Raw genomic sequence first — 16462 nt, 5'->3', positions numbered from 1 at the left:
TGGAGAACTTCAGAAATCTGATGCAGAAATTGATACTTTCAATTTTTCATTACTGTGTGGATTATATCTGTACACAGTATCTTCAGAAAACCCATAAGAAGTAATCAAAGGTGTTAAGATTTATTTAAAAACTGCAAAGGGATAAATCATTCCTTATCAGTTTCTCTAATGATAAGAGTAAAAATCAGAATCATACATATAGTATTTATCCAATAAAATAGTGTTAACATTTAGGATTTTCAATTCTTCAGTACTGCGTTAATTAAATCTGTATAATAGGTGTCATGTATGATCAATGAATATATTTAGATGTTGTAAGGTTATAACCGTGAATTGAGATGATGGCTTCTCTGAAATGCTGTTAACAATTAATTACAGAGGTATGAGGTTTCAATGTTTATTATTTCGCAGACAATGATTGCATCCGGTCAAATCCAGACATCAGTGAATGGTGTAGTTCTGCAGAATGGATTAGCAACAAATCAAACAAATAACAAAGCCGCAACCGGTGAAGAAGTTCCACAGAGCATTGTAATCACAACTCGACAGCAGTATGGCCTCCCTGATGAAGCTGTTGTCTACTGTAACTTCAATCAATTGTACAAAATTGACCCCTTGACATTGCAGATGTGGGTGCATGTAAGTATGATTCGTGTACATTCCTGTCTAACTGCCCATTATGATGCGCGCAACCTTCATTCTATATAATATATATATATACAGTAGCATGCAAATTAATCTGAACAATGTAATTACTTATGCAAAAACACTCAAACGGGATAAAAAAAGGATCTAAGACATACCTCAGTAATCTATGTGGCCTCCCTTGTTCCTAATAACAGCTCTGAGACGATTTGGCATGGATTCCACTGATTTCCCACAAATATTCTTCATTTCTTCATCGCGAAACCATACACCAATGAGGGCAGAAATCATCTTTTCCTTTGTAGAACAATCCATTTTTTGCATTCTTCTTTTGCAAATTGACTACAAGTTCTCAATGGGGTTGATGTCGGGTGAGTTGCCTGGCCAGGGGAGTACCTGAATATTCTTCTTGTTGAAGAATTCTGTAGTTTTTCGAGACGTATGGCATGGTGCCAGGTCTTGTTGGAACACACCTCTGCCATCCAGAAATGATTTTTGCAGCTGGGGTACGATTCTGGTTTCCAATAAGTAAATATATTTGTCAGAATTCATCATTCCCTTGATAGGTATTAATGCTCCAGGCCCTTCATGTGTAAAACAACTCCAAAACATTACTTTAGGGGGGTATTTGGGTGCTTGTTGGAGATGAGCTGCTGTTACTTTTTCGGATCCTTTCCATACATAGTAAACACGGTGGCCGTGGACCTTGAAATGAGACTCATCGGAAAAAAGTACATTCTTCCAGTCATTCACTGTCCAGTGTTGATGTAATTTTGCCCACATTAAGCGTTTTTTTGCACATAACAGGGGTTAGCAGTTGCTTCTTAATAGGCTTACGAGCCCTTCGTCCAGCTTCCAAAAGCCTACGCCGCACTGTTGTGACGTGAATATTCGCCCCAGTGATAGCCATTAACTCGCGGGTTAAGTCGACAGCAGTTAGTCTAGGATTTAATTTACTTTTCCTGACAATTAAACGATCATCTGCAGGTGAAGTCTTCCTTTTTCGGCCACAGTTTCCTTTTTTCTGGGGTGTGATGGATCCAGTCTCCCTGTATCGTTTTGTGATCGAATTAACAGTAGCCAAACCGATGTGACATTCTGCAGCAATTTGCCTCTGTGTCATAGAAGAATGCTCTGCTAATGTTATAATTTTAGACCGTTTTCGTGGAGTTGTATCCATTTGTGAAGACGACAGAATGTACAAGTCTTCAACACAACTGAAATGCTTATAAGTACAAAACGACAGGCAAAAGTCACATATTATAAAAAAAATAATGACAGACCTTCAACAATGGAATTACACGTACTACAGATGTCAATTAAAGCAGTATGAGCAGCTGTGAGGCCAACAATGACAGAAAATGTAAAAATATGTCTTGCTCGGATTAATTTGCACGCTACTGTATATTATATAGCCACTCTCTCTCTCTCTCTCTCTTCCCCCCTCCCCTCTCCCCCCTTTTTTAACATTTTGAAACTGTGAAAATATGCTAAAGCTAACTGCAATGAAATTCTTACCGATTTCATTTATTGACAGATACTGAAACATGTTCCAAACTCCGTGCTGTGGCTGCTACGATTTCCAGCTGTTGGTGAGCCCAACTTACAAGCAGCAGCTCAACAATTAGGTCTTCCACCAGGAAGGATCTTGTTCAGCAATGTAGCAGCCAAAGAAGAACATGTGAGGCGAGGACAGTTGGCTGACGTGTGCCTGGACACCCCCCTGTGTAATGGACACACGACAAGCATGGATGTGCTTTGGACAGGCACACCTGTAGTAACACTTCCAGGTATTTATACAGCTTCAGTAAAAGAAATTGCCCTTGATTTTATGTAAGTTTGACTTCCTCATCCTCATTGTACAAAAGAAAGTATTGTAATGGTGTAAAACTTCTGTTTCGGAAATTTGGCGGAAATACACTGTTTTATGCCCACCATCAGTGGCAGCTCCTGCATATTTCTTAAGAGAAGGAAAGAAGTTAACAGCACGAAATGACACCTTCTTGAATGAAGCATGCTACAAATTAGCCTACATGCATAAATGTAAGACCAGGTAGTGTTGGGGTTGGCCTTCCCTTCTGTATAGCAATAATCTGTTCTTGTAAACGGAGTTTCCTAAATTGTCCAAAATATATTATGTTTTCACTTCCATTCATTGTTGAATAATTGCGCAAATTAACAATTACAAGGAAATTCACAACCTCGTAGCATTTTTCGAGCACACTACAGCATCACACATGTTGGAAGAGACCAGCTACTAACTCATAACCGGAACCGTTTTACGGAAATGGGAATGGGAAATAATCTGAGGAAAGCGAGAACACTGCACCCACCCACATGGTCTGTGTTGCCACATGTGCATTTTACAAGTTCAGTATCACATGCTTTTGAAGAATGTCAGTTCTTGTAAAGTCATACTACCATTATTGTTCAAAGCTGCCGGTGGCCGATTAATTTTTTATTTTAAAAATTATGTAGTTTGCAGTACTTTCAATTTCAAATATATTTGTACAAAACTGACAACTTGGCTGTTGCCCTGTCTAGTAAACAATGAATAGAAGTGAATTTCAGGGGCCAACTACGTAGAACTACTTCCTCTTTGTTTTACATAAACCCAACTTTATCTTTCAAATATTCACGAAAGTTTCAAACCATGAATAGTAGCCTATATAAAGTGCAATGAATAATATTTTTGATTTATAATTAAAAAAAAGTTACATGGTGTCTTTCATAGCGTTGCGTTAAAACTGTTTTTGTTGTGTCTCCTCCTAGATGTGTTATAGTCCAGTTGGATGTAACATCATTAGGTGGCAGCGGTAGCGAGCTTGCTGCATGACCAGTCGGTTTCTATTTCCCGCCCATGACTGATTCAGAGAGGATCTCCTCCCTCTCTATTCATTTACTTGCTTTAAAACTCTGCTTCTTTCTCTGGCCGCTAGTGCGCTGTTGTCTGTGTGTGTTAACTGCAGTAAAGGAGGAATGGATTGACTTTCCTCCACACAAACAATCTCGCATCTTTCTCACAGTTTTCTACAGCACATGAGCGCGCGTCGTTTAAAACTCGCCACCATATTGAGAAAATGGTATTTGGCATGGTATCTGTCTTCTGTACTGTTGTATCATAAAATATTGGACAGATTGTGTTAATATTCAGTTAATATATTGGAAATGATACAAATGAAATATAATGATTTTAATAGAAAAAATACCGAGTCTTTATTTGAAATAATCACACAATGGTGATTTGCTCTAAAACAAGTCAGACCATTTTTTTTTTTTTTCGTGAATTTTTGTATTACATGTAAACTGACAAGTGGAATGGCGAAGTTAGTATCAATGTGGGGAGGGGGAAGGAAATAATAATTATGTATGAAATAGTCATTTCACCTTTTCGGTACAAAATGTTGGAAGTCCATTAAGCCAGGTAGTCCAAGCTCTCCATTTTTCCATTAATTGACACTTAAAAGGACCAACACAAATTAGGCTTTAAGCTCTCATTAAACTACATTTAAGTTAATTGGTCAGTATTTGAATATTTAAATAATTAATCCTGCATTAACGAAAATAATTTTCATCATGGTGAGGACGAAGATTAACTTGATATTTGAAAATGATGATTTGTTTCCAAAATGGGCGAGGATAAATTCCGAATGAGAAGATTATTTTAATACAATGGACGAAAAAGATTTGCAAATGCAGTTTAGGCTAAGCAAGACAATAAATCAGCGCTTCTCTACCTTTTTCAATGACATACCACTATTTTTAATTTAGAACATTAGCTGTACCATTAACGAAATTTATTATGGGAAAATATCATGTGTCCTCTCCTAGGGTCATAATAAATGTTTCTATGATCCAATATCAACAATTGATTGCTTTATTTAGGTGTGTTTATTTAAGAAACAGTGACTCCTTGAATTTATTCAATGGAGTGTTTCATAAAATATAGAGAAAACAGCTATTTTTTTATATTTTATTATAATTTATATTTTTATTTCGTACTTTAAGTACCACCCAGCAGTGGCTCACATACCACTACACGTACTATTAGTGGTAAGCGTACCATAGGTTGAGAACTACTGATTTAAATGATACATTTATTGAAGAAAAATTTAATCAATCTTCGGTTGCCTAAAATACGGCAACTAAAATAATGTGAATAGTGTATTTATCATGAAGGCCTAATATTAAATTTGAACGCATTGGACTAGTGTAAATCCATGAAGTTTTTCCATTTTGCTTGTTGCATGATATTTCCTTGCATCTAATTTCATGAGTATTATTCCATTTTGTCTTCAGTATTCCTGAAGACATTGGGATGAGGTTTTCTTGCATTGAAATCTCTTTGTACTTATTTCCAGCCTTTCTTCTTTTCTTCTAAAGTCTACCCATCCATGTTTTTAATATGTTTTGAGGTTATTTCTGTTTATGATGATATTTTATTGGGGTAAAATAACAAATGAACTTACTATATAGGTCACTGCTTACATTAATAAGGCACATGGTCTTCGAAATTACGATTTTACTATGATTCCGAAGGCCATGATGACTTAATTGGGAATTAAATTAATTGACTTTATTTTAAATGTGTATTAGTTAATTGTGGATTAGTAACATGTTGGTGAAATCGGCCCTTGTACACTTCAACATTCAGATCACTTTTAAATTCCAGTCTTCATAAATAATATATATATATATATATATATATAAATTATCACAATGTACAGATACAGAGTTAAAATTTGAAGCAAGTCTTGATGGGAGTCCACCTGTAGGCAACAGTTTCGCACGACTGTCCACAAGTAGCTGGATGTAACTAGCCTACACCAGTAAAGTCATTGTTAAATAGCTTTGCAGACTATATGACTCATTTGGACATTTAACACATGTACATTATGTCTGGTAATAGAAATTGTACTTCCTGTATCAGTACACCAGGCCGGTTTTTATAGTGTGGATAAGCTTCAGGGCTTCTACCGTGTTGTCTTGGTGTTATTGGCTGACGTTTCGACCACTGTGTTGTGGCCATCTTCAGAGCAGTTGTTGGATAAGGAAATAGTCTGCCAGCTCTTATATATATAGTAGTCTCTATGAGGGGAGTACTTGCTGTGATAGGTCGTAGGTTCTCCTTCTGGCATCCGGTTGGTCCTACGTTGTCCAATCCGGTTGAGGTCTGTATGAAGGGGAGTATTCATATTAAATACTGGTCCTCATAAGGTCCGAAAGAGTGACCTTGATACCGTGCCCGATGTCCGGATGAAGGGGGGCGCCACGTACATGTGGAGACAACAACTGCTCTGAAGATGGCCACAACACAGCGGTCGAAACGTCAGCCAATAATACCTAGACAACGCGGTAGAAGCCCTGAAGCTTATCCACACACCATGTACACCAGCCACGGAAGCCTACGCGAACACAGTTTTTATAGTGTTTTATATTAAGTTTAATTTAATTATCAAGTTACTAACTAACTCTGTTACAGGAGAAACATTAGCATCCCGTGTCGCTGCATCACAGCTGGCAACTCTTGGTTGCCCTGAGCTAGTTGCACGCACTCGTCAAGAATATCAGGACATCGCTGTGCGCCTTGGCACTGACAGAGAATAGTAAGTTAAAACTAAATGCAGCATATAAGAAATGTTAAATGATGTTTTCCTTCTCCATTTTTCAATAAGAGCGTGAGGGGAGAGAGGGGAAGGAATTAACTTTTAACTGTGTACATCACATATTCATTATATATGAGGTCTCGCCCACCTCATTGAATATTACACGACTACTGTGAAGTAGCCAATGTGTATTATCACCATTTAATTCGAGAAAAATTCGTTCTGGCACCGGGAATCGAACCCGTGACCTCTCAGCTCTACGCGCTGAGTGCTCTTTCCAACTGAGCTATGCCGGAACGAATTTTTCTCGAATTAAATGGTGATAATACACATTGGCTACTTCATAGTAGTCGTGTAATATTCAATGAGGTAGGCGAGACCTCATATATAATGAATATGTGATGTATTAACTGTTAGCAGTTGTCACAAACTGACCTTGAATATGGCCATAATAGTACATTATGCAACGAGCCTATAATGGTAGTAATTAAGACGCAAGTATGATTCATAATTTTCATACGAGCGTCTTAATTACCATTATAGGCAAGTTTCATACGACTTTTTATGCTCGACCATATTTCTAACTTGAAAGTATTGAAAATTAGGTCTTTTTATGGTTATGTGCGAACTGACCTGAATTGTGATATGTGCGCAGACGCGAAAGTATTGATTTTTTCCGAGGCCCAATGTCATTGACCTTGGCACAGAATAAGAATGAACATTAGTCTGATATAACCTGGAAATTGATTTAGAATTGAAAAACGATATGACAAATTGAATTTATTTGAATATTATTTACAATTAACGCTAATTATTATAGTAACAGAACATAACCTTCTGCGACAGTATTGGATTTCCAGCCTCCTTGACTTTTCGCTAATTGTCTGTCGATTGCATATCCGAGAATAATCGATATAACGATACAAAGCTGACTTATGATTGGCTGAAGACCTGTACTTTAATGAGTAGCTGTACTTTAATGACATGCATTAAAGGACTGCTACCAGGTGTATAATTACTACATTTCGGCATGGTCGAGCATAAAGTCATTTAAATATGCGCTCCTGCATGTATGACTTACATTGTCTAAAGTACAGGTAGTAAGGCCGTAAAACATTACGAGAGGAGTTCGGCCGGCACTGTGGATCGTGTCCCGGCATAGCTCAGTTGGAAAGAGCACTCAGCGTGCAGGGCTGAGAGGTCCCGGGTTCGATTCCTGGTGCCGGAACGAATTTTTCTCGAATTAAATGGTGATTTTAACTGTATGTTTGTAATATACTTCACGTTTCATAGTGAAATCACTTTTACTTTTTTCACAATCCTTTTGAAATAATACGATAGGATCATATATGATCTATCAGATTGTAACAAGTGATGTATGGAAATGTTTCAGCTTGAAGGCTACGCGTGCCAAAGTATGGCGTGCACGGACAGACAGCCCCCTGTTTGACTGCTTGCAGTATGCACAGGGCATGGAGAAACTCTACAAAGAGATGTGGGAAAGACATTCTCACGGAGAAAAGCCTGACCATATTGTAGACAAGTAAGCCCTGCAGCCGCGGAATCGTCATCTAAGATTGTGAAGCTTGCTGTGTCTGGAAGTTCTTCACTGCTATTGTGTAGCCCATTTTTAATAAAATTGAAATTTGTATTTAAACAGAATATCATAGACATAAAGAACAGGTTATTAGATGAATAATAAATGTTAAATTTTAGTTTTATGTTGTGATTCCTGTAGTTTCTCTGTTATTTCAAGGGGGGTTCGCTGTAGCAATCTTAGCTGAATTATCTTAATTCTTCATATGTGCTTCCAGACACAGTCAATATTTAAGCAAGCAAGTACCCAGCCTTTCATTTAAGAATCTGTGTAGTGTTTTGTATTATCACTGTGTTTTAGTTCTGGCATTCAGAGAGTTTCAGTACTCATTAGTTACTGAGATTGCACCCAAAGACTAAATGAGAGTTGGTCCTGCAACTTCACGGAAATGAAAAGTTGAGTGGCTTTTTTTATTATTATTTAATTGCAGGTTTTTAAATTATTTTGGGAAGGTAGGAGAGAGATGTTCCTAAATGATGGAATTGACTGTATTGAATATTGTGTAATAATTGATAACACGTAACTTAAATTCTCAGCTGTCAAGAACTTGTAGACATGTCTCTCAGTCAGAACTAGAAGACCTCGGTATGACACAGTGCTTCAGTTGAGGTCCTAAAATGTTGTGAGAAACCACCAACGCCTGGAAGCTGTGAAGCAGTTTTCTTCCATTGTAGATGTTTATAGTATTAGTGTTCGAAAGATAAAAGTGTGTCGTGTGAGATGCGATAATATTGGTTGTTGCACATACTGGTCAGTGAATTTGAATTTTTAACCATGCTACTGTATATCTGTCTGTCGGTGATTTGCAGGCATGACTGAGCATTGGTGTACGAATGTTAAAATCTACATAGAATTGGGACGGGCTCTCAGTTTTCCAAACAAATGACTGTAGTACAGCAGACGATATTTTTCCCATGAAAACCATTATGCATCGGTTACTTGTCGTGAAAGGGAGTAAGAACACTTTCAGAGTGAGATTTGTTATAGGTATGACAACAATGAGGTGCATTTCATTGTAACCTGTCTTTCATTTCTGTGAGACTCATTGAGAATTAAAACATCTCCTCTGCTTACCGCAGATGTTATTTAATTTGTGTAGCAACTTTTGTCACAGAAATTTTGATAACCTCCACGATTTCTTTGGTCCTAGTCATACACAATCAAAACAAGACCACTAATGGCTTACTGTCGTATTGTACATAAAATCTATTGTTTCCTCAGCTACCGACTTTGGAATCTCGTGCACCGGGGCAAATCGTCGTGTTTTAGGTACATTTTTTGTGATATTTGATGTCTGAAGAATATCTTATTGCTTAGTGTGCTTATAAAGATGGAGTAAAAGTCATTTTATTTTTATGATGTTTTTCTAAAGCGAAGACAAGCTCAGGTATTCATATAGTAATTGTCAATGCTTGCTGCAGAGAATGTGGGTCGAAATACTGATTATTGTGACATGTTACTACTGGAAATCTTTTGTTTCAGTTTTTCTGTGACAAAACGTTGGCATATTCCTTGATATGTACTTAGTGCTGATTATTTTTCTCTTTTCTGCTCTTGTACTGATAACTTTTTGTTATTTTGTAATTGTCTAGACCTATCAGCACTGAAATATAGAATAAAAGTCAATAACAGATATCTATTTTCTTAGTTTAGAAATGGTTTCAGAAGGTGCCCTTAGTCACCATCATCATGTGCCTTTGTAGGAGTTACTAATCATCCATCACCACTACCATCAGTACTTCTGCAGGCTGGCTAATGAGACCCTGTTACTCAGTCTCAGATCACCACTTTCATCCTCTGCTCAGATCTTAGAAAAATATTTCTAATTTGATTTGAGATATTTTTAATATTCGCACACCAGTTGAGAGAGAAAGAGAGAGAGAGAGAAAGAAAGGAAGAATGAGAACGAGAGATCACCTACGAGGATGCAGTGTCACCTGTCTCCCCTCTGCTACTACTCAATCCCCTTTCCCTGCCCTGATCTTCCCATTAATCCATCAACTCCTTCTACTCATCTCATTTAAAGGATAAAAATTGATAGTGTATGCATTTTTGCTCCTTGTAAAAATTTTCGGATTATCTCGAATAAAAAATATACATCTGAGATTGTTTTTTATTTAAATAGTTCTTGTGAGCTCCAGTTTTTCCTATGTATGGTACGGTCACATGTAAGCCAAAAGTAGCGTGTTGCACAAAGTTGCAAATGGAGGTCGCGAGTCTGTTCACACACAAGATGCTACTTTTGCAGCCGCAGTCTAGTTGCAGCTGCCATCTCCATGCTGACTTTTCAATATACATTTTGTTGTTGTTGTTTTCTAATGCCAGGCATTTGACAATAAAGTCATTTGACCTCTTGCAGTCCAATATTTTTCAAAGATATTATCATGACCAGCCACTGAAGCACAGATTTTGAGGTGTTCCGAATCCATTTCTTGGTTTGGGTTGCACAGTGGGCAGTTAGGGGACTGATATATTCCAATTCTATGCAGGTGTTTGGCCAAACAATTATGGGCTGTTGCCAATCTAAATGCAGCTACAGACGATTTTCGTGGTAAATCGGGAATTAACTGTGGATTTTGATGCAGGGAGTTCCATTTTTTCCCTTGGGATTGAGTTATCAAATTTTGTTTGTTGAAGTCTAAGTATGTAGATTTAATAAATCTTTTCACAGAGTAATACGTAGATTTAGTAACAGGTCTGTAAGTAGCAGTGATGCCCTTCTTTGCTAAAGCATCCGCATTCTCGTTTCCCAGGATTCCACAATGGGATGGTATCCATTGGAATACAATTCTTTTATTGAGTGATATTAATTGAGAGAACATTTTAGTTATTTCTGCTGTTTGAGATGAAGGTGTGTGTTTAGAGACTATTGATAGAATAGATGAAATCGGGAATTAACTGTGGATTATGATGCAGAGAGTTCCATTTTTTTCCCTTGAGATATATACATTTTGTGATTATGTTCACATTAGAGTTTCGAGTTATGAAACTCATGTGATAACTTATCTATTATTTGCTTTTCTGTCCTAACTAGTATTCTGAAATTGGCATTATTTTTACTGTGAAGCTATTAAAAAGCGCCAATATACTTAAATGATAACCAACAGCATATTCACATAATCAATGTTGGCAACCTTCTTGTTTGAAACTACACTACGGAAAATTAAAAAAATTAATTATTTTATCAGCAAATATACTCTTGACTGTGTTGTGCATTTAGGAACTGTTACAAGTCATTTATTTTCATTACATCTAACATTAAAATATATCCAAACAATAAAAGTATAATTGAGGAGCATCGTTTCAAATCATATTATGTCCAACTTACAGTTTTTTTACACGATTGACGAAAAACTGAATTACTCGTAAACCGGAAAAGTTTTCAAAACTCTACACAAAAGCATTTTGAAGTATTTGTTTCACAGTTTACAAATATGACGACTGGGAACCATCAGACTTCACAGCATGAAAGATGAATAAATGGAAAGTAACAAATTTAATTTCGTCCACTGTTGGACTTAATACGTTTTGAAACGATGCTCCTCAATTGGCACAATTGGGTGGCAACACTGGTCACAACCGCTGCAAAAGTTTCAACAAAACTGATATCAAAAATGCTGCAGCTGCAATCCTGAGAATCCTATTGACACGTCGCTACTTTTAAGCTGCGCGCAGCTTGAAAAAGTAGTGGGCAGCAGGTTCGGCAGCCGCTACTTTTCGGATTGCACTGTTGTTCACAAGTCGCAGTACGAGAGTTGCACAATTTTTTGTACTGCAGTGCTGCAAAAGTAACAACATGTGACCGTACCTTAATTCTCTCGAAAGATGATACACAATTAAACAAAGCTACGAGGTTAGTTCCGAAAATAAGTTTCGTATTGTGACGGAGAATGAGAGTTGAGTCCACCACCACCACATTCTGGAGACAAAGCGTGCCTTCATGGAATGGAAGCATCCAAGATCCCCAGTCAAGAAGTTCAAAATGACCCCATCTGCTGGCAAGGTCATGTTAACTGTCTTTTGGGATGCCTTTGTAAAGGGACGGTGAATGTCTAAGGATACTGCAATACACTGAGCAGATTGAAAGCTGTTATTCGACGAAAGAGCCCGGGACTGCTGTCATCAGGTGTTGTGCTTCTTCATGATAATGCAAGACCCTACATGGCAGCAGCAACAGGAGCTCTTCTGGAGAGGTTTCGTTGGGAAAGCATGGATCATCCTCCCTACAGTCCCGATTCGCGCCCAGTGACTTCAACTTGTTCCCAGCCTTGAAGGGAGAGCTGTCTGGATATCATTACAGTAGCAACGACGAAGTGGAACGCGCTGTTATCGCATTTCTCCGGGTGCAGGACACGGAGTTCTATGGGAATGGGTTTCTAAAACTCATGAAGAGGTATGAAAAGTGTCTCAGTGTTCATGGAAACCACGTGGAAAAGTAAAGAAGAAATGTCTCTTTCTATTCTATTGTCTTGATTTCCTCAATAAAGATCCTGGACATAACTGATTCGCAAAACTTATTTTCGGAACTACCCTCATACATTTAAAAATTGCTGCCATTTTTTAATGTATGTTCTTAAAGATATACAGGGACATCATTTTATTTTTACTAACATTTTTAATATTAACCTGGCTATACCTTTAGAGAACTGGAAACACAGATTGCTCCCCCTTCCACGACTGAAGTTCGATGATACTGGCGTAACATACAAACAAATCACTTTACTAGGTATAGGAGGGAAGAAAACTAATTCATCCATTTACGTAAACTAGGAAATATCGCGATAATTTTCATTAGGTTTTTCTTTAATCTTAATATAGTACTGTATTAAGAATAAGTGTTTTTACTCACGAACTGAGTCATCCATGCGAACGTATTCATTATGCAGTGTATATTATACTGTCTACAGCACATTAGCGCACAATATAGAGAATGAAGTTAAATTGAAAAATAATCATAATATGGATATTTAAAAACATTTTTGAAAATGGTGGCCGTTCATTTCGATACAGGCTTCAGTTCTAATGTGCATATTATCGCACTATAGACTATTGCATCTAATTCCAATTGCCAGTATCGTCCTTCGTACTAGTAACTCATGTTGAAATAATTCTGTACCTACTCTATAAAAGAGTACCTTACGTACTGTAAATTCAATCTTCACTTCTGCCCGACTGCACAGATAGAATTACTCAGACATGCTATCTACTGTCCGTCCAAGTGGTTATGTCGCAGGATCGTAGAAAGGGGGAAAATCACGTGACAGTTAATTACTTAACGAGGCCCTTTTATTTAAGTTATTTTAAACAGTTGTATAATATTACGTAAATGTCCAATTCCTAACAGAAATTAATGTTTTCAGAAAAGAGCTAAAACAGCCCTGCTTTTACAGAGGGGCGAACAGAAGCAGGTGGAGGAAATAGGGATGCGACCTAGGCAAACGGACAGCACCTGTGCGAAAATATGATTCAATATTGAAAGCTCTTTCGTCACTGGAAAACGCGAACATATTTCTGGAACGTACTATACTCACTAACTCAGTGCTGTTTACTATATGCGGTCTTGGATCTGTGTGTAGAGGACAGTTGTAACTTCATTAGTACAAGGGGTCGGAGAGAAGTACATTAAAAAACTCAGGTACAATAAAAATTGAAGTAAAAATAAAATAATGTCCCTGTACATGTTTTGTAAAGGAATGAGGTTCAACTTCTTAGTTTTATTATTATGGTAACACCTCTCTGCATGATTTTTAATGACTGAAAACTTGTATTCTTAGCTCACTCCTTTATACTCATTTCAGAATTGTTCTCAGTTTTTTTTCTATCACGTAGATCTACAGTTTTTCCTCAGTAGAATCAAATTTACTTCTCAGAATTGATGTAGGGAATTAATTTATTAGCTGAACATTTTTTGCAGTATAGATCTTTAGGTCTTCAAGGTGTCGCTGCGGTGCAAGTTGTTTTCCTGGAGAGAAGTGGTTGGTGAGCCACCAAGTTACCTGAAAGGTCCGTTTCCATAACACGCAGGTAGACAAAGCCAGCCGCATTGCCTTCTCCAACCGACCTAGCAGATCGTCAGGCTTATCAAGGAAATCAGTTGAGTTGGAAAATTTCGTCTACCTACCAGGCACTGTGAGAGGAGGAGGTGCTGATCTCAACCGTTCACAAACAGAAAGTGATATGGGACACGGCACAATCTGAGGAAAAATTGAAAATCAGCTTGCAGGAACTTACAGTTTTTCTGTGTTTTTTTTAATAAATACGTTTTGAAGATATGCTGTATTATGCTTTTTAGTTTACAGTTTTACATTCAAAAATTGTAATTTCTGTTATAAATGATTATAATAAAGTCTGTCGTGTCATAAAAACAAATGCCTTGAGAATGGTTGCTCTTACTTCTGCTGTGCTTATATCAGCTCTTCATTCTATGATTTGGCATGCGGTAATTACGTTCCGTCTGTTGAGCAGAAGAGAGAAGTGGCAGTATTGGTTGACTTCCTTCTAAGGGTATGAAAGGCAGTGGCGAAGATACATTCATGCAACTGGGTATTCTAAAGTTATATATATTTTTGTAGATAGACTCCAGTCGGGGTGTTTTTTGCTCTGCATAGATGTCGATGATGCGTTCTTTGAAGATGTAATCCCTGAAAAGACTGTTTAACAAACTCTTCTCAATAGCCAGAGTACTCAAATTGCTCAGTCTAGAATCTCTAGAATCTGACATGGAGTTCCTTAAAAATGTCTTAACTCTCTTCAATGCACTCATACTTCTTTCCCTCGACGCAGTAGACACAGGGAAGATGAGAATCAGTCTTATGAGCCGCACTGTTTCTTGATAGATTTTTTCTAGGCCATTGTTCAAAAAATATTTCAGCAAAAAACCTGCAGGCAAATGCTTTGTTTGGTCAGAATAAACGTTTGTGATCCATGCTTTAAACTCACAAACATGCACTGGAATATCTCTCTCACTTCACCACCGCGTCGTTATTTAAAGACGCTGCTGCTAACCAATAGTCATGCTCCTGCGTCGAAAATTTCGTTTTCACGTAGTATTCTTTACCAACGGTTAAATATATTTTCAATTTCACATTCGTTTTAGTAGTTAATCTAATTCGAATTCTATACTCAGTGTTTCGTAGTACCGAAATACCGAACCCACAGGTGATTATTTGAATAAAAACGAAAGTGGATAATGAATGATACATGATAATAATGAACACATCTGCACTTTACGGAAACAGACCGACGAAAAATGAATACTGCCCTATTATTTCTCACACACAGACTGCAGCGTTGCCAACCGTGGCCGATTTCGGTAAACGTAGCTTTTAGCTATATAGTCCAATGGAAAAATGTAGCCGAATGAGATTCGATCGAATGACTATTTGTGAATACTCTCAATTTTATGTGTAAACACGTTCCTCTATCAAATTCTAATAGCCATAAGAAGTTTCTCGCTTCCGCAAAAAATTACGAAAACATAACAGAAAATTTAAGGTAGGACTGAATTCCGGACACAGCGACCATTATTTATGGCAAAGAAAGCTTTGGTATTTTCAGTTTTCTTTTCCTGTTATGTGAATAGCGCCCATTGTTTAACCATCAATTCTTGGATTCATGAATTCGGCGACACCTGACAGTGTCTTTATTGGGAGTCGCACATGCAACAAAAATGAACTGGTCCTAAATTAATGAATGACATTTCCAACACATCCACCTTCCAACATTGTAACTATAGCATAGGTCGTGGATTCTGTTTATTACTCTCTGAATGTGCTTCATTTTGGTATTTGTAGCTGAATTTCGGGACGTTTGTAGCAGAAGCAGACTCTGAGATTGGTGCTGCTGAGTCTAGGCTCTTCACAGAGCTGTCTAGCATTAGTGACGTATGCAAGCACTCCGCTTGGCGCATGCGCATATGCTTTCTCTAGCTGCTGCCGTGAGCCTGGTTTGAAGCAGTATCAGCGAGTTTGTCAGCGAGTAGCCACACTGTAGTTATACGTGCTGGTTCCGCGCCGTAACTAGACCGAAAACTAGAGATTTCATTTACCTATACCAATGAAAACAGGAAAATATAAATGCGCTAATTTCTTCAAAATCCAATGGGTAATCTAAGGCTCACAGATTACCCTTCAGCTTCGCCCCTGATGAAAGGGATCTGTTAGCAGGGGCGGCTCGTCCATAAGAGCTGCGGAGCTGCAGCACTCCCTGCTTTGACAGGAAAATAAAAATAATATTTATTTTAATTTGTAGAAGAATTGTTACAGCTTTTATTGTGGTAAATTGCTTTATATTTCATCTGGCCGGAAATATGTTCTATTATCTTATGCATTATCTTTTTGCGCGTCGACAGTACTGGAATTGACACTGCAAAGTTGTCCTGGGATCTGCAGGATGGGACAGATATTAGAGAGTGTATCTTGCTAGGTCAGGGGGTAGAGAGGTGAAGGGAAGCAGAGGGAAACTGCCGCTGTTTAAAACCCATATTTCACTGCAGTGGCTTGCAGAGCCAGGCCACAATAAAGATCTTTCCTCCCCTCCCACACCGCTATTGTAATGCTACATCAAATGGATTCTCTATTCCCTTGAAACTTAATGACAACATTTTTATTTTCTC

At 37.8% G+C, this 16462-nt stretch overlaps 1 protein-coding gene across 2 annotated transcripts in view; it reads left to right on the top strand.

Annotated features, from left to right (window-relative positions):
* sxc (O-linked N-acetylglucosamine (GlcNAc) transferase sxc) overlaps positions 1–9733 on the top strand; it is a 206924-nt gene extending 197191 nt beyond the window's left edge. For both annotated transcript variants that reach the window (XM_069836573.1, XM_069836574.1), the window contains 4 exons: positions 412–639; positions 2183–2435; positions 6128–6251; positions 7645–9733. In XM_069836573.1, the coding sequence (XP_069692674.1) occupies positions 412–639; positions 2183–2435; positions 6128–6251; positions 7645–7798 (759 nt within the window). In that variant the 3' untranslated portion in view covers positions 7799–9733. The remainder of the gene's footprint in view (positions 1–411; positions 640–2182; positions 2436–6127; positions 6252–7644) is intronic.
* The last annotated feature ends 6729 nt before the right edge of the window (positions 9734–16462 follow it).

Source organism: Periplaneta americana, chromosome 1 (assembly GCF_040183065.1).
Source record: "Periplaneta americana isolate PAMFEO1 chromosome 1, P.americana_PAMFEO1_priV1, whole genome shotgun sequence".
In the NCBI taxonomy this organism is placed as follows: Eukaryota; Metazoa; Arthropoda; class Insecta; order Blattodea; family Blattidae; genus Periplaneta; species Periplaneta americana.
The sequence above is the reverse complement of the archived record's forward strand: the minus strand, read 5'-3'. Positions and strand labels throughout refer to the sequence as shown.